Consider the following 18,529-nt stretch of genomic DNA (forward strand, 5'->3'; position numbering starts at 1 on the left):
TCCCTGCTCCTTTAACTGCATCCAGACTTGGTGGAACTTGAGAACAGCTTTTATGTGGTTTGCATCCATACCATCCCTTTCATACTTTGATCTGGTTCCTCTCCATGTTATGGTGTCTGTGACTGTCACTTGTTTGTCTTCTGCTTTCCCTCCATCATCCGGAATGTGGAGTTTTGGTGGTGATTCTGCAGTTTTGGGAAGTCATTCATAAACTTGAGCCTGCAAAGCTGTGCAGTTTTACTGGCTTGCTGTGTAATGGCTTTTGAATGAGTCATGCACGTTCTTGTGAGCTTTGGGAGTATGTTGCTGTCAGGCTTTAAGGTTTTAGTTAGAAAATAGTGTGGAAAGACAAATGAAGCACAAATGCAGTCATGTGGAATTACCTTTTAGTAGAACATTTCTCGAAGTTTCCTTGTCTTCTCCCTAGGCTTTTAGCTTCAAAAATAAGAGACACTGACAATTAATATGAAATTATGGCAGGGTGTGAGAAATGTATTTGCTCTTTTTGTGGTCCAAATTTTGAGAGTAGAACGGGGATATAGAACATAGCAAGATATAAGAGATGTTTAATGCTGTGATGAGTGCTGCAGGTTATTGAACTAGGCACAATTAATTGCTTGGTAGTTAATTGGCTTGCCTGGTTACTTTGGAGTTTTCCTTTATTATAATTGGTCTTGGTTACACCAAACAAAGGCAAAAGGATTATTGCAAGATGTAAGAGCAGAATTAGCCTTCTGCAGAGATGTGGCACACCCTAGAGATTTATCACTTGATTTTTTTTCCCTTTTGTATGTAGTCCTTCTCTGTTTTCTCTGCATTCTTAGCATGTCTCAGAAATTCCAGCATTTTTAGTAATGAATCAGTGAGAAGAAGGGGAAAAGTCCTGTAATTCCTTTTTCCACTGTACTTGTTAAAATGATGTTGTGGGAAATGGGCCCAAACACTGTCTTTTAAGTGGTGTTGAGTCTGAGGCAGGTGGTATTAACTCAGGACTGCATTAACTCTTTTCAAATCTCTTTCCTGTTTCCTTGAGGAAACATGCCTGGTGTATATATGTGGCATGGGCTGTTTGCCTGCCTCTTGCATTGACATTTTAATTTGGTCCATGATATAAATATCATTTCCCTAATCCCCCTTGCCCTGACCCTGTTTTGTCTGTTTTGTCTTTTCTTCAAAGTGAGTTGACTTTTTTTCCTTGAAGGAGGGGGGAGGAGATGGGAATGGTGGCTGGCTGCTCTAGTTTGGAGCATTAAATGCTCAGGGAAAAAAATCTCAGAGTAACTGTTGTTTCTTTCTTTGTATTCACATGGAAATTTTTAATCTCCATCAAAGGATCAGGAGAAAATAACGTTGAGATTCAACAAGAGAGCTCCCAGCTTACATGGAATTTTTAAATGTTATTTGGCTTTGTCCTTTAAATGATGAGAACCATGAACTATGTACCTACAGGGTTCAGAATTAACTTTTCTCTTTCTTCCAACACACTGTCATTTTTTTTTCTTCCCTCCCTTTTTGTTACATCTTTATTGTTCTGTATAAACATGCAACTCCTTTCTGGCCAAAACTGTAAGTTGCCTTAGGATTTGTTTAGTTGTATTTATGTATACATTTCTAACATTAATTATGAGCACCAGTCTGAAATACAGCCTCATGTTCTTTTGATGTGATCTGAAGAATCTCTGTTGAAGGCCGTGGAGCCAAGATCAGAGCCCAGCCCAGTGTACGCTTGAATAGCTGTACAAGAGCTAACATTTGCCTATTTAAAAAAAAAAAAAAAAGTATACAAATAGGTATAAAAGGGCTAATGATCTGCTTGTTTGTAGTAGGGAATCACAAACACTATCTGCACCTGTAGATGTAGCTGATTGTGCTGACAGTGATAGCAAGGGAAGCCCCCTGCAGCTACCCATGGAGGGTAACAGCAGATTTCACAGGTGGGTGCTGACAGCAACAGTAGATTTCATGCTTCATCACAGATTAATAAAACAGGGAGGATATTAGAATGCTAATACTCATTAATACTGTTTTATGGTGTTTAACATTAAACATGGAAAATGAATGACAGCCGGTAAATGGAACTGACAGTTGTGTTCAGGGAGTCTGAAGCTGGTGGGAATTAGCTGCAGGAAGCAGAAGCTGTGGATGGTCCTATTCCTGCTGTGGATCAAGCCAAACAGCACCTTCACTTACCTAGACTTGTGTAAGGTCACCTAAATTTAGATTCAAATAGGGTCTTGTATTATTGTAAAAGATTTTAGGAGATTCCTTTCCTTATCATCATTGGTCAGAACCATTATTTTCCATGTCCTATGACAGAGTGTCCAGCAATGCATATATCTAAGAGCAGAAATCACAGCCCATTAAAGCATAATTGTGAAATCCATTTTTTGTCTTTTTTGAAGGGGACAGTATTAGTTTTTCTCCCTCAAAACTCTTCTTGTGTTTCAGTTGGCTACATTGTTCTTCATTTCTTGCTGAAATTTCAATAAGCTTCATTCCAGAGGCAGTTGCATTTCAGCAACAAGTAAAAGTTGGCCCTCTGTGGGTCATAATGTAATGTAATATAATATAACATACATAGATACAAACCTAATTCTGCCATGTTGTAGACTGTGTTTAAGTTTATTTATGGTTAAATGTCTCTGAAACATTTTGCATAGCTGCATTTAAATATTAAGCTTATTAACCTAGGGTGTTTTCACCCAACAACAACAAGTAAAACTTTTGAATTTAGCATGAACCTTATTTGTGCCTTTAATGAAATGTAAAAATCCCAGAAACACTCGGAATACAGAGAGTACACAGGGACCAGGGATAAAGGAATTCTAAAGGTATAATTATGTCTTGCTGATAATAACAGTTCTTGGTAAAATAACAGTTGTCTGACCAAGTAGCCATTTTTGTCCCTTAATGTTTTAGGTTTAAATAAAATTAACCTTGACTATTCTAAGTTTATATTGTCTGAGTCTGCAATCCACATAGCTGACTGCAAGTAACTGATGTGTGCTCTAAGCTCTTAGGTACATTTAATATTGAATTTTCCAGGAGGTTCTTTTGATATCTAAATATTTAATCTTCACTTGAATTCCGACTTTTTTTCTTGCACTTGCACCATAAATTTCAACTGCCCAGTTGTCTTTGTTTCCCCCACTTATGCACCATCTCTTGCCAGCATCCCCTGTAGCTGTGACCTGCTGCATGAATGGCAGATTCCAAGCAAGAGATGATACTTCTTTTTGCATGCTTCAAATGTGATCAGGACCAACCTCTTTCAAAATTGCTGCCAACTCTTTTTCTCAGGGTACTGGAGCCACCTAAGGTGCTTCAGGGATTAGTGTGTCCCCCTCTCTTCATTTACAAGAAGACATCTAACAGCACTCTCCATCTTTGGTGGTTTCATTGAAAACCTGCTACTTTCTGTTGAGGTGAAAACAGACAGAACTTCAAAAATCAAAGTTTAGGGAATGAAAAGTCATGAAAAAGGGCCTGTCACTTGGGCTAGATTTTATGAAAACATATTTATTTTGGCAAATGTTTCTCAAAGGCAGGTTCATGTTTATGCTCTCTACCGTCTGGAGTTTGCTCTGAGGTGTCAAGAGCATGCTTACTCCACATTGGCTTGCAGTTGGATTTCTGCCAAAATTCTGTGTGCCCTCCTCTCCTTCCACTCACCCCTTTAGTTTCTTTCTCCTGGTTGTAGCAGATTTTTCCTTCTGTGGATATCAGTGCATATTTCATTTTCACTTCTTGGTGCTAACAAAAACAACGAGCTTTAGAAACCAGGGAGCTCCAAGTTTTAAAACCTGAAGAGAAAAAAAAAAAAGATGCTTTCTTCAGCTTATACAGTCTAACATTTATTTCTTCTGAATATAGGCATGTGAAGTTTGGGATTTGACTGTAAGAATTTTAAATACACTAGACCAGAAATCTTTTTAGTTTGTCTTCTTCTGTCACTAGGTTACAGGCCAGTTGGTTCTTCCAAACTCCTTCTAATTTTTGTCTTTTTTGATTAAGGGTCTTCAGTCCCTCTGCATTTCCTTTGATTTAAATTCCTTTCCTAGTTCCAGCTGGTTGTTTAGTTTCTCCTGCTTCTGATAGATAATAGTTCATGCTATCACTTTGTGTATCTTAATTTGCAAGATCTGTTGCAAAAAATTCCCTAATCTTTCTCACAGAGGGCCTTACTGTGTATTTTTACTACTTTCCAAAGGCAAATTCCTTTAAATGTTGCATGTAAATTGCTTCAACAGCAAGCAAAGGCAAACCTTCCAGGTTTTCCTTTTCCAGTTAGAAGGATGTGTTTCTGAGCCACATCTTATGGATGACCCAGAGATTTGCTCCACCTTTGGCAAAGGAATGTGGCTAGCGTTTCAGAAATTGCAGGAAAGCTTCAGGAGTTTGGCCAAGAAAGATTAAACCATCAAAAACCAGGCAGAACTGCAAAACTTTGTGTTTTCCCCTTTCCACTGCTTTCATTTCCTACCGTGTTGTGTTGTCCTCTGCATCAGACTATTTAACACTGCCAAATACTTGGGTATTTTATAGGTAATATATCTTATAAATGCCATAGCCAGCCTCTGAGGGAAACAGAGGATTGTCGGTTTTGGATGCAGTATAAAACCCAAGCAGGAAATCATTGCTGAATGGCACAGCTGCAGGCAAACATTGTGAGCTAGTAAACTGCCCATCTGCACAGCCCCACGTGTGTGGGAGCGCGGGGCCGGCGCGGCCGCGGCCGAGCGCGCCTGTAAGTGGTTAGCAGGCAGAAATTCAGTGATTAAGGAATGAAGTGTTTTCCTTCGTTGGTTCCTGAAATACAGCTATCTGAAGGTGATTATAATCTTATTTTTCAAGCAGGAGGAGAGACTAAAGACTAGAGCTTTTCCTTGTCTGTAATAAAACATAAAAGCAACATTTCAGAGGTGGGCTGCAGGACAGAGGATGTGACACAACCTGCACTGAGGACTGAAGAAAAAGTTTGTCAAGAAAAAGAAACACACTGTATTTGTTCATAGGGCTGAACTGGCAATCACTTCTGAATCTTCCCTTCAAAGCCAGAGACAGGAAAGACTGCTTTGGTCCTTAGCTCTGCTTCACTATCATTGACCTGAACAGGGGCCTGGGTGGATTTTGAGCTGGTCTAAAAGTTTGAACTGTGAAAGATCCCCCTTTGCTAGAGATCTTGCCAACCAAAATAATTTTCACTGTACTCATTCTAGTACTTGCCTTTCGTATTTCAATCTGTTAGTTAGTTCCTAGTTTTGCCATCTTCCGTTCTAAACAACTTCTCTTTTTTTGTGGATTGTTATTTGTTGAGTTCCTCTAGCCAAACTCACTGTGTTAGTTCTCAAATCCTTCCTCTGAAGTTTAGCACTTCCTCTTACATGTGCCAAGTTTGAGTTCATTTTCTGCATGATTTTCCCAAGTACTACTTTAAATAATCCACAATTCAGTAACTAAGTGGAGATTGTTAAAATAATGATACAACAACAATAAAGCTATTTTAAGACCGCACTCCAACTGTAAAAAGTGTTGATTTGGGGTTTTTCCCCAAATACCTAATTGAAGAATAAAATTTTCTTTTCATAGTCAAAATTAAATATGCAGGGTTATAATACCATTGTACAATAGACTTTCTACATTGATATTTGTCTTTTGGGAGAGTTTTTTGTTGATTCATTGTAATGTAGAAATCTATGCAAGAGTAGAAATAATCTAGTAATTGGGACCCTTGTTTAAGGCATAGGTGGTTTGGGAGAAAACCCCTTGTGATTTCCCGACCTCCTAGTATTGAGGTATCAGAATGGATACAATAGCAGTTTTAAATCTGTACAAGGAGAAGGTGGGTTTATTGCCAGCTGAAGCCTCTGGAAGCTTTCTGTTCACTTATACCTTTTGTACTGGAGCATCTAAAGAACATGAAAGCCTTGGGACCTAAACTGCAATGTCCTAATTTCTCTTGTTAAAGGACTGAGTTTTTAAAATGTTCTGAATGTGTCATTTGAGCAGGAATTCTGTTAATGCATACTTCATAAAAATTTTAATTTAACAATCTGATATTTCATATATTTTTGAGCATTTCCATATTTTTATCACAAAGAAAATGAGCTGTTTGGTTTTCCCTCTGTGGGTGCTCTATTCTCTCTTTTCCAGTCAAATGATGCCCTTTTTAAAGCCACATAAAGTGACTTTAGTTTTTGTCATTACAATGTTGGTATGTTACTTTCTGCATTCCATCTGCACACAAGTATGAATTGTAGGATAATGATATATTAAATTATAGTCACTGCTGTTAAAATAGAGGGGACATGGTTCTGAAAATGAAGCTTTTTCTTCATTTTGAATATTTCTTTGTATTTTATTGCATTAAGGAAGCAGGTGGTTCATGGACATTGTCTTAATATCTTGCCATTTTGATTAATCCTCATGAAGCATGCAAAATGTCTGATGATGTTACACAAAGGAAATGAAGACATAAGTTTTAACATTCACAGATTTCATGTGTCTCTTTCTCCAGGACAATCACATCTCTCCGGAGTGAACTGATTCCACATCTGGTTAGGAAACAGTTTTCTTCTCCGGCATCATTGCAGCAAAGACTCGACAACAAAGAAGAGGACCAAAAGAAAAAAGAGCAAGCATCCCTAGGTCAGTACAGTATCAAAGATTTGGGTTTATGGAGGTTTTAAAGCCCTTATGCTACAGCTGAGTTATGGAGTAGAGTACAGAACTACCCTGAAACACTATTTTAGAGATTGAGCTTTTTTTTCTTCAGCAGAGGAAGCTTTTCCTAGCAAATATTCTAGTAGAACTTCTTTTTCAAACAGAATTGTGTACTATATAAATTCTTTTTGTCCTCCCTTATTTTGGTGTAAACCATAAGCAAATCAGCTAGGGTCTCTGTATTTTTTTTTTTTTCTGAGAAAAATTTAGACTCATTTTTGAAAATGTAATTTTAGGAGGGAGTTCCTAAAATTGTGTAGGACAACAGACTAACTCTTAACCACACTGCACTGGGAACTGGACAGGATCTCAGATCCTCGAATTTATTTTTAGCATTTCTGCTGTCTCCTTGTATGACCTTGGGCAAAACATTGCATCTGTCCTGATTCCTTAATTCACACCTGCAGAATAAAAATAAGCACTTACTCACTACATGTGATAAAATCTGTTAATGATTGCTGAGTATCTAGCCATGGAGATGAGGTGAGGCGAAGATTTCCCTTCACCAACAGTATTTTAATAGTATTCCTCTTCAGAAGGTATTTCATTAAATCCTGTCTAACTTCATGCATGTGTGTGTTCTCCAGACATTTATAGTTTCATAAAGGAAGATAATAGCTTGCTGAAACCTGCTCCAGATAACTCTTGTTGGAATGATCACAGAGGAGATATGAATGAAACTCTCCACGAAGGAAAAGTGCGCTGCTACGTCCATATCATGAAGGAGGGGCTGTGCTACCGAGTGAATACTCTTGGGCTGTACATTGAAGCCAACAGGCAGGTGAGGAAAATACAGAGGTTCCACCTGGAAATACAGCAGTTGCTTACAGGGCATTTCACCCTGCAGCAGTGACTCTCTGTGATACAGCTGAGTAGTATGTGGGAATTGAACAAGTGCCACGTTGTCCAGGCACATCACCCTACTGCTTGCTGGACTGGGACATGAGGCCAGGAAATAGTTCTGTCACTGATTTACTCTAGATTTGATCTAGCTGAGAAAACCCTCACCCTACACACTTTCTGGGAGTTTTTTGGGAGCATCAGGACCTACAGCCAAAGAGCCACAAAGTGAGGAAAATAAGAATGGAAGTAGCTTTGATAGCTCATTTAATCAATGTCCATGTCCTAAAAGCATGATCAGTTCTGACTGGACTCTTCCTAGCAGATGTTTGTTTGTGGTAATAACAAAGATTATTAACAATTTAAAGAAAGATGAAAACTACCCTTTTATTTAAATTGCCTAATGATTTCTATTACAAAAGAATTCTTTCATGAACAGGTTTTCCTACTGTGGTACTCCAGGTACACACAGAGGTGAACTCTTGATCTGAAGCAGCATCTGTTGCAGCTTTCACACTACTGAGAATTCATAAAAGAAAAAAATCACAGATGAGAATTAGGGAAATCCTGTATGACCTAACAAGCTGATGATTAAAAGCTCATCATATCTTTGGGGGGTGGGGATTTGGGTTTTAGGGGTTTTTTGACTACACTGGCTGATGCAATGTACAAGTTCTCTGTACTTTGTTCTGCTAGTGATGAACTTCAATTCTATCAGGAATGGCCAGTTTCCTCTAGTTTTGAAAGGGCAGTAAGGAGTGCAGTAAGGAAAGACTCAAGATTTCTTAAGTGGAGCTGGAAAAGGTGATAAAGTTGTATTGGGAATTCTGGAAGTGGTCACTGCCTTGCCATTGCTCTCAGACTGAGTTGATTTCTTTTTGACAACGATGGATTAATTAATGCAAATCAGAATTGCAGAATGGCAGCATGAGTTTACACACTGGAGCTCTTTCTCCTTGATGTTTATAGAGGAACACAGAAAAAAAGTCATTTGCTTTGTGCTTAGGGAGATGAGGAAGAGAGGCAGCACTGCTGTCAGAAACAGAAAACTTCCCCCAAAATAGGAACAAGTGTGCCCAAAGGGTTAAGGGAGAATACCACTTTCTAAGGGAAGTGTTCGTGTACATTTGGCAGCAGGCACTTCAGTAAAAAGTTATTGAGTTAAGCCAGTCAGACTCCATGTGGGTTTTTTTGTGTTGGTTTTTTGTTTTTGGTTGAGTTTATTTTAACCTAAATATTCTACATTTTGGTTAGTTCAGGAAATATGTTTGCTCCTGGGTGGTACAAAGAATTAGTGTTTTGAAGTCACATTGGGGCCTTCAGCGTTGGAAAGGATTTTCTTTGAATTTTGAACTTTTTCAGGATGGTAAAATTTCTAGGGAAACTTGTGGAGGTAAAACATAAAATGGAGCTTAATGAGGAGATGTGAGAAAGTAGTTCCTTTTTTCAGTGCCACTGCATTTTGTTTCTCTTGCTAATCCTCATAAAAGATGTGCATTTAATTTGATGGGGGGCGGGGTTACCTGTTTTGTTGGTCTCTGAGGAAGATTTTGGTTGTTTAGTTTGCTCTTATCTTGGCCTTTACAGACCAGATCCTGATCCCCTTGCTGCAAAGTCAGGACCTATAACTTTGAGGTCCCAAAGGACAGACTCATATAGCAGTAGCAGTCCAGTCCAGTAGCTGTGGGAAGGAATGGCATCCTAACCCATTGCCCTTCTGGTGAGGAAACACTGCTCACATCATTTCACTTCCAGCTGGGTTTCTGGATGCCTGCAGCCTGTGTGTGGGCAGGTGGGTTCAGGAGGGAGTTATCTTCAATAGCAGGAAATAGTTTCTTTGTAAGATGAATTAAATCCAAACACATCTTAAACCTTCCCTTGACCCAGGCACTCCCTCTGACTCCTGCCCCCAGCCTAACCTTTCTTTTCAGAGCAAAATGCTTGAGCTTGTAGCCTTCGTGGGTTACCCCTCAGGCTGCACTAGCACTGACTGATTCTAATAAGGCCTTTGCTCTGACCGGTAAAATCCTTTATTTATTTCACCACACCGCCTTTCCACTGAGGAGGGCGAGAACCTTTCTTCATTATTTTCCCTTCCTGCAGATCAACACTGGATAGTAGGAATCTTTCCAACCTATGCTGTAGGTATGCTTTGGTGTGTGTTCCTCTCCTGGATCTTTGTGTCACGTGTTAAGTAACATGTTAGGGCATCTCTTCACCCAGCCAGTATCATCCAGATGGGTTTGCCTAGGTTGTGGTGTTCTGGTAACCTGGTGGTTTTCTGTAGGGCTTGCACCTTGGACTGAAGGATCTAATATACTCTTGCTTTTTTAAAAAATAAACAAAATCCAAATCTAGTGGGAAGGGCCAACTTCAAGATACAAAGAGCTACAGATGTGAAAATGTCTACTGGGGCCAACAGGCAAATTGAAGTGATAGCTCAGAAATGTGAGTTCCTCTGATCCCATCGTCTTCAGATATGTGGCACTTGCTTTTTGAGGTTCACTCTTTAGCCATCAGCTCTTGTTATCCCAGCTTTCTAAGGAAATAATTTTACACAACTGTACTGTGTAGCAGTTCCTTAATAGCAGCTTTGGAAATTGCTGGCATCATTCAGCCAAATTTAACAGAGCAATAGAGATCTAAGAGATATGCTTTTCTAGGAGTTTTGTAAAAACAGGTGCTTGGGTAGAGAAAAGGAAGACTTAATGAGTGCTGTTTCCACCCTTGAGGCAAACTCAGTTGCACCATCACTGTGCTGAGACTTCAGATGACCTCTCAGATGGGTCAGTGAGTGCCCAATTCTGGCTGGCCAAGCAGCATGTGCAGAGCTCCACACCAGCCCCAGCACATGCTGCCTCTCATTCAGCCATACAGTTTGCTGTGACACAGATCTCTTAGCCCTCATTCACCCCTGTGTTCCTTTGACTGCCATCTCTGTCCTACCAAGAGACATCATACATTGCATCATACATACATCCTGCCAGTAACTGCAGCCCTGTGTGCATTGCTGCAAGGCTCCCACCTCCCCTGACATCCCTGTCCTGCTGTCGTCACTTCTTCTGTGCTGTGTGACCTTGGCTTCAGCCTGATGCCAGGAGATGAAGAATGCCTCAGGCTGCTCTTTCACCCACAGGAGGAATGATGGAGTGATAACCTATCCTCCTACAATGCTACCTCCCCTTCCTTTCAGGAGCCAGTTCAGAATTGCTCTCCATGGATTTGTTCTTGGCTACCTCTCAGGCTGTGTCTCTATTACCATTGCTGTTCTGTCTGCTTATCTAACACCTGCCTTCTCCCTGTTGAGAGCCTTTTCTTGTGCACCTTTCTATCATCTGGAATAGCCACTTGATCAGCTTTAGTTTCTTTCTACTTAGACAATTTTGTTGCCCATGCCTCAGAATACTATCTTACAGAGTGGGCTGGACACAGTCATCTTTTTATGCCAGTTTATTCATTTATATTTGTTATTACTTGCTTCCCTCCCTTGCTTTACTGTACAGTGTAAAACACGCTGAGCTGCATTAGGAATGGCACACGCTGGACATTGTGGTAACATACAGGATATCAGTGTGCTCATCTGGAGCCAGCTGCTGCAGATCCACAAGTGGGAAGCTGAGTTGAAAGGAGACATGTAGTGCACTGTGGTAGCAGTGTACCTGTCTCCTTTACAAAAGGGGGAGATGATAAATCACACATAGCTGGTGGACATTTGAAATACCATGGCCTGCCTTTTCCCATAAGTTAAAATGTTTATGGCAAATACACCTGTGCAATAGAAACCAAAGCCATCTTTGGTACAGCATTATCATGTTAATTTGTGATGTGGGTTTTTTCATGTAGATTCCCAAATTATTGCTTAATCTGGGTCTGGAAGAGTCATTGGTTCATGGGTCTGCACAGATCACTGATAGAGGCATGGTAAGTGTTGTCTTTTCCCATCTCTGTTCTTTCAGTAGTCTGCAACCACTTTGTTTCAAGAACTGCATGCTAGTGAAGCCAAGTTCTGAAGTGTGGAATGGTGGAACATAGGTGATACATCCCAAAGTCTTCTGTAGGCTCACCCATGGGTTTCAGCCTTTCAGTCTCTCTCTTTCAAAATGTTTGGTAAAAAGTCTATCTTAGTCCCAAGTCAGACACTGCAGCCTCTTGTTCCCTAATGGCAGTTCCTGGTAGTTGAGCAGTTTGCCTCCCTAGGGACACCAAACTCAGAAAGGATCAGTATTTTAGCTTTGCTTCTTGCTAATGTGTTTTGGTTGAATGCCAGCTTCAAGCCTCCCTTTAACAGGTCTCACAGGGCAAACCTGAGTGAAACCAGTGAGTACCAGCAGGAATGTACCTACCATGCTTACCTTTCTGCATGAAGCCTACAGACCCAGATCCACTGATGGAGTTTTACCAAGCTAACAGACCTTGGGAAAACTCTCTGTCTGTGGGGTGGGGTCTAAATTTTCAGGTCTTTCCTCTGCCAAGGATCCCTCAGGGTAGAGAAGGGTAAACTTTATTGACGAGTGCTTGAGATGTACTTTGGGAGGGCTGTATGGAGAATATATATCAGAGAGCTCCATGTACTTTTGCTAATTTCTGTTCTTTTCTTCCCTAGATTGGATCAGACAGTATCATTGGGTCATCCACACAAATTGGAGAGAAGACGTCCATCAAACACTCCATCATCGGCAGCATGTGTACCATAAAAGACAAAGTTAAGATAATAAACTGTATCATCATGAATTCTGTTACAATTGAGGAAGGGTAGGTTACTTTTTTGTACCTTAGTTCCCTAAATATGCAGTTTAGTTTTGTAGGTAGATCCTGAGTCAGTAATTTCTGTCCTGTAAAGTGTCTTCAGCCAGAAGAGATGATACCAGGGGGTGTGTTTCCAAAGACCAAGTCATAAATAAGTCTCTATAAGTAGTCTAGAAGTGCACAAATGAAATGAACTAACAAGAGTCTTGGAACATAAATGTCTTCTTTTTACAATAGATCCTGTCATCTTCAGAATGTGTAAGTAAGTGAAGTGGATGTATGAGTCTGTATGACCTTGTGTGTCATTCTTACAAGTGTAATTTTAATGGCTGGATCAGTGAGTATCCCTAAAATATTTGAGGCACAAAGCATTATTTAAAGTGGTATGCTTGCCAGCTAGAAATATTCTTCTCACATTTAAACATTACAGCCTCACCTAAAATGTCATTTTCTTTGGCCCTTTTTCTTTGTCATCCTGCAGCCTTTACTATTGCCTATGCTGAGTAATAGAATAAATTAATAAACTTTTCAAAGAGAGCATCTGCCAGCTAGTAGAGGTTTCTCATGCACTAAAGACACTGACTAAATAGTTAGCCTTGAGCTATATACATTTCCAAATGTGGGAAAAGTGGCCTGTCTGCAGTTGTTGATGTCTGCATGCCCCCATCTTTCCATACATGCTGGCTTCCTGTGGATGTCAGTGGAAAGGAAACTGCTGATTGAGTCTGTGCAGACCTGTATAAATTCTCTGCTCCTTCATGGCTTGAGGTTTGCTTAGGGCCTCAGGAAAAAGGCCAAACTCTTAAAAAATGCCAAGTTGGCTCTGAAAGTTGCATATCTGAAAAACATAAAACCCCAAAGGATGTGGGGTCTATGGAGGATACTACTGTTACATAACTAAATTACAGGTAAGTATGGTACCTTACCACAAAGTGTTTGTCTTTAATAGAAATCCACAGTAATTTCAAGCACATCATAAATCAGAATTCCATTGAGTATAGAAAATAGCTGGTTTCCAGTTCAATCACAGATGGATCCAGTATGGCTGTATCACAAGCCCTACTGTCATAAAAAGTAGAGGAACCTCTCTCATTTGATCATGAGACCCTCTGTCATTTTGATTAATGAATTGATGCCACAATCATAATGGTATGGTTTTGCATATGAGGTCAGCAGCTCTACCATTAAATTGCAGAGGCAGCTAAGTGTATAAATAGCACTATTTTTATGAAGAGTCCCAAATCATCTTGTGTTTGTCTGCATTGGCATTTAGTAGTGTTCTAAATCCTAAATCGATCCCAGAGCTGTTATGTTAAGCATTTCACAAAATTCCACAAGCATCGTAAAGTTGGTGATATATTATTTTTAAGAGAGATAAACTGACTTTTGGGGTAACATTTTTGTGAATTTTAGAAAACAATGTAATCCCTAGTCACTCTTGCTGAAAACAATATAGCCACCAAAGAGTGAAAAACCTCACAGTCCCAAGGGTTTGACCCCCTTTAGCTGTTCTGCGGTTACTGCACACTGATGCACTGGAGTCAAATTTGTAATTATTCCTCTCCAGCTGGAATTAAGACCATAGACCCTGGATCTTTATTGCAAAGAATACTGTAATTAATATTTTGTAGATCTGCACAAATACTGAGCTGATAAATTATTTCTTATTGCATTATGGTAAGTCTTAAGATTAGAGGGGGATGAAGTCATGCATACACAGGTAGTAGGAAACAGAAATACTCTAGCTGCTGAGTTTTGTTGAAAGAAGCCTTGCTTGCAGTGAAGGATTTCTGTGTATTTTTTTTATGTATTTTGACCTTCTTTCATTACTTTGGTTAAATCTGATGGATTTTTGTTAAAATGCTAATCATTCTTACTTGTGTTGATGGATCCATTTGCAACAGGTGGATAAATTATATGTGCTTTTGCTTTAAACTGTCCACAGTGGACAACTCCTTATAAACACCTCTTCTCCCAAGTGTCTCTAAAACAGCTCAAGCTTTATCTAATCACAGATTCAGAAAATGTCTTAATCTTTAATTGGAAAGTCAGTATGTGTTAGCTGATATGGGTCAAAATGAACATAATAAAGTGCCCTGACAGATCTAATTAATTTTTTTTTGTCGCACAGCAGATGTCCTACAAGTAAGGCAGTTTTACCAACTAAGGTAGTGTATATTAGAATTCTGAAATTGCATTGAGAAATGGATAAAAACTGTGTTATTTAAAGAATATACATTTTTATGCTGACATGAACAGCTCAACCAGACTAATGGTCTACTATAATAATGCCCAAGTCAAATGTGAATGGTAACTGAAGGCCATTCTCAAGAGTGTTCATTGCAGTAACACCAACTTGCAGCAGTAGGCTGAGAAGATTGCAGTAAGGACACTTATTATGGAAAAGACAAAGGTGTATAGATAACTCAGAAGAAATAAAGATCAGCTAAATCTTTTATTTTAAAATTGGGATACTGGGAACAACCAAATGCAAAAATTGCTCTGCATTCTAAGTTCATTTATCAAGAGCTACATGGCACTGCCTTGGTATTTCCCTTGCCTCTTCCATGACTTCTAGCTTCTCTGGGTTGAATCTTCCTTTTTTTTCCCGTCTCAGCTGCAAAAGTGATCAGCAGCTTTAGTTTACTATGTCAATATACAAATAGCAAAACAAAATGAACAAACAAAACTCACCAAAAACAAAATTTAAAATGTTTGTCTCTTGGTAGTTCTCCTATAATGTGATCCTGTGCCATAATTCCTGCAGGGTCAAGATCCACAAAACATATCTCCAAAGCAGGAAAAAAAAATGTAATAGCCTCACAGCTGGTATTTAATACCAGCTTCTGAAATGGATAAATTCTTGCTGTGTAGGTGGGAGCACCACAAGGTGCTTAGAACAAAACCAGATATCTCTTACTAGGCGTGGTTGCCTCATTATTGGCAGAACAGAGGTCATGGCCTAGGTGATGATAACTTTCCCAACTGAATGGATCAAGTAACTGGGGTTAGTTTGGACAGTCCATTGCATACTGTTTGCAAATTATTATTATTCCAGCAGTGGCTGGTGCATTTGATACTCTGGAGTACCAGAAGCTGGTTTTGTTTGCTTTGGTGTGTAGGGCTTCTATTACATTATATATGTCTCCTGTGAAGTGATTTGAGTAGATATGAATCCCCCCTTAGAAGAGATTACAGGGGATTAAAGAAGTTAGTAACAGGGGAAAATAATTGGTAGTCCTTTCTTAATGCATTTCCCACTGTGCAGCTAATTCTTCCATCAATGAGACAATAAAATAGCAAAGATTACATATGTGCTGAATGATGGATGTACTTGACCAAGCTGGGAGGGATGTAATTTATACAACAGCTCAAGTGCTGAGAGATGCTGACTGCCCAGGTGACAGGCTGCAGTGGCAAAACACTTCTTTTTTTCCCTCTGGATGGCTCCCTAGAGCTCAGTGACAAATGACTGCACTGAGTTACATAGTTAGAGAAAATCTACTAATTGAGCTAAAATCATAATTTGCGTGAAAACTTTGTCTGTGTGGATGTTCCTGCAATAGCTGTGTGTGTCCGTCTCTGTAGTGGCTCAACTGCCTCTTCTCTTTGCTCTGTTTTTGTCAGGGGTAAAGCAGCACAAGAGACTCCCTGGATTGCTGCATCTTTGGTGCAGGAGTCCCCTCATTGTAGCTCTCTTGCAAAGGGACAGTGTGTAACACCCACGGACTGACTGAAGCTTCCCATTTGCAAATGAAAAGTAATACCTGGTAGATTTAAACCCCTTATAAGCATGGCTGGCAAGCTGATGACAGTAGATGAGGAGAAAGCTGAGGTACTCAACCACTTTTTTTGCCTCATTCTTTATTGTCAGTCTCTCTTCCCACACCTCTCAACTTTATGGACCATAATACATATGCTCAGATGTAATACTGATCAGAGGGCTGGAGCACTTCTCCTGTGAGGACTGAAAGAGTAGGGGTTGGTCAGAAGAGAAGGCTCCAGGGATACCTCATTGTGACCTCTCTGAACTTAAATGGGACTTAGAAGACTGATGGTTACAAACTTCAGCTCAGCCTCCTGCAATAGGACAAGGGCTAATGGCTTTAAACTAAAAGAAGATAGACTAGATATAAGGAAGAAATTGTTTACTGTAAGAGTTTTGAGGCATTGGCACAAGTTGCCCAGAGGAGCTGGGACTCTCCCATCCCTGGAAATGTTCAAGGCCAGGCTGAATGGGGCCCTGATCAACCTGGTCTAGCTCATTTAAGGAGGTGTGGACTACATAGCCTTTAAAGGTCCCTTCCAACCCAAATTACTCTATGGTTCTATAATGTTTTTTCATTTGGTAGACTTAGGCACACTTAGCTGTTTTGAAATGAGACCTAGATATGGATGGATTAATTTTGTTTCAGGTTCCTGTTCTGGCTTTTGTTTTATCAGTTGGTTTGTTGGTTTTTATCAAACACTGGCTTTATTTTTACCATTCTTGTTGTTTTACTTAGTTTGCTACCTTCTGGCAGCAGGAACATCTAATTGCTCTGGTAACACAGGACCTTGTGCTGAAGCACTCTGAGCATTACAAATAGTATTAACAGGAAAAACATGTTGAATCCTTTATTCCATCCCTGTAGGTAAATATTTTGAAATCTCTTGTTTGTTAGTAAAACTATCCCACTGTATACACTTACGGAAAGGAGCTTGGCCATTTTATGTGCACATTATATCCTTTTTCCTTGGTCATGGAAAATTAATGTTTCCCTGGTAAAGATTATAGGGAAGGGACTGTTTAGTAGGGAAAATAATCTGGTCTTTGGACTATTTAGAGGTTAGTTGAGAAGGCAAGTGTTAAAAGCTCAAATAAATACTGAGTCTGCTGTAAGCCATGCTTTGAAAAGGTCTTGTTGACATGGTGGGTAGTCAGTACCATAAGGACTCTGTGGTAGATATAGTCTGAAATGAAGTATTTTGCTGCTTTTATTTTTTCATGAAAATACAGGAAAGCATTCTGCTTCAAATGATGATTTTATGGAAATGATAAATAGGTTCCTCTGATTATCAGAGAGAGCAAATGGCCCAAGATTTGCTTCTAGATTTCACCTCCACAGCAAGAAAGTACCTTCAGATCTTCACAGAGCAACCAAGGAAGCTAAACTTGATTCACCTGTAATTTTACCAGAAAAATGGTATCCCAAACCAGAATTAGCAATGGGAAAAGGAGAGAGTTTCCTCCAGAAAGGAGTTTGCAGCAGATAGTTGGCAGATAGCCTTGATGCAGTGGACATTTGGTTCAGGAACTGTAAGAGTGGGGTTGCAGGTGTGACTGAGATTAAGTTTGTGCAGGGGCAAGAATTATTGAACAATAGCCTCGTATCTTTGCTTTTAAAGTTTACAGGATGTTGTTGTAAGCATACTACCCAAAAGGACTGAACTGCTGAAGTTCCCCATGTGAAGTGGCACACAGCTAAGGTTACCTTTTGGAAAGGGAAGGGGTTAAAAAGGCAGATATGATTTGGGTCAGGCTGCATTGTAAAGCCAGCAAATTGCAAAGTGTTGCAGCATCAGGAAACTTGGAAGGCAAGGGAGGTGACACCAAAGGCTTTGAGTTACAAACTGCAGGGAGGTGATGTGAGTGTTGAGGACAGAGGGAAAGTTAGAAGAGTCCCATGGGAGAGATGTGGTAAACCTTGGAGTTCTGACTCCCTGGGCAGAAGGAATAGGCTGAAGTAAAAATTAGTATGAGGGACTAAAGTACCCAGATATGTGAAGAAAGAACTGGCACCAAAAATGGTTTTTCACCCAAAACTAGCATCGTCCTTCTTCAGTCATGTGAAGACAGTAAGTTATGCACTTGATTTTGTTAAAGGTGTTCTGGCTACCTGTCTGAAAGTAGGTGGACAGATGCTGTAATTCTGCTCAGTGAGGGGACTGGAGAGAGACCACATGTGACTGGTTAAGGCTTCTCTAGTTTACCACATGTCTTCAATTTATTGCTATTTTGTATGAGAAAACGTGCAAAGGAAGAAAACAACAAGCAAGGCGAGCTGGATTGACTACTAACTGCAGATTGATTGTGAAGTTTATTGGTTGTTTCCTCAATAGTGCCAAATCAGCACCTGACGTAGAAACAGTCAGCAGTTTGAAGCAAGTTGTAATTAAAACCAGGATAGAATTGAGTCTTTATAGAGGTTCAGTGCATAAGTAATCACTTGGACAGTGG

The 18,529-nt window shown here is 39.8% G+C and overlaps 1 protein-coding gene across 2 annotated transcripts in view; it reads left to right on the top strand.

Moving 5' to 3' along the window:
• EIF2B3 (eukaryotic translation initiation factor 2B subunit gamma) overlaps window positions 1-18,529 on the top strand; it is a 98,321-nt gene that overhangs the window by 62,093 nt on the left and 17,699 nt on the right. For both annotated transcript variants that reach the window (XM_021528458.4, XM_085586293.1), the window contains exons 6-9: window positions 6,518-6,648; window positions 7,311-7,504; window positions 11,407-11,484; window positions 12,167-12,315. In XM_021528458.4, the coding sequence (XP_021384133.1) occupies window positions 6,518-6,648; window positions 7,311-7,504; window positions 11,407-11,484; window positions 12,167-12,315 (552 nt within the window). The remainder of the gene's footprint in view (window positions 1-6,517; window positions 6,649-7,310; window positions 7,505-11,406; window positions 11,485-12,166; window positions 12,316-18,529) is intronic.

The sequence above is a fragment of the Lonchura striata genome, chromosome 8 (genome assembly GCF_050655825.1).
Source record: "Lonchura striata isolate lonStrDom1 chromosome 8, ASM5065582v1, whole genome shotgun sequence".
NCBI classification, from domain to species: Eukaryota; Metazoa; Chordata; class Aves; order Passeriformes; family Estrildidae; genus Lonchura; species Lonchura striata.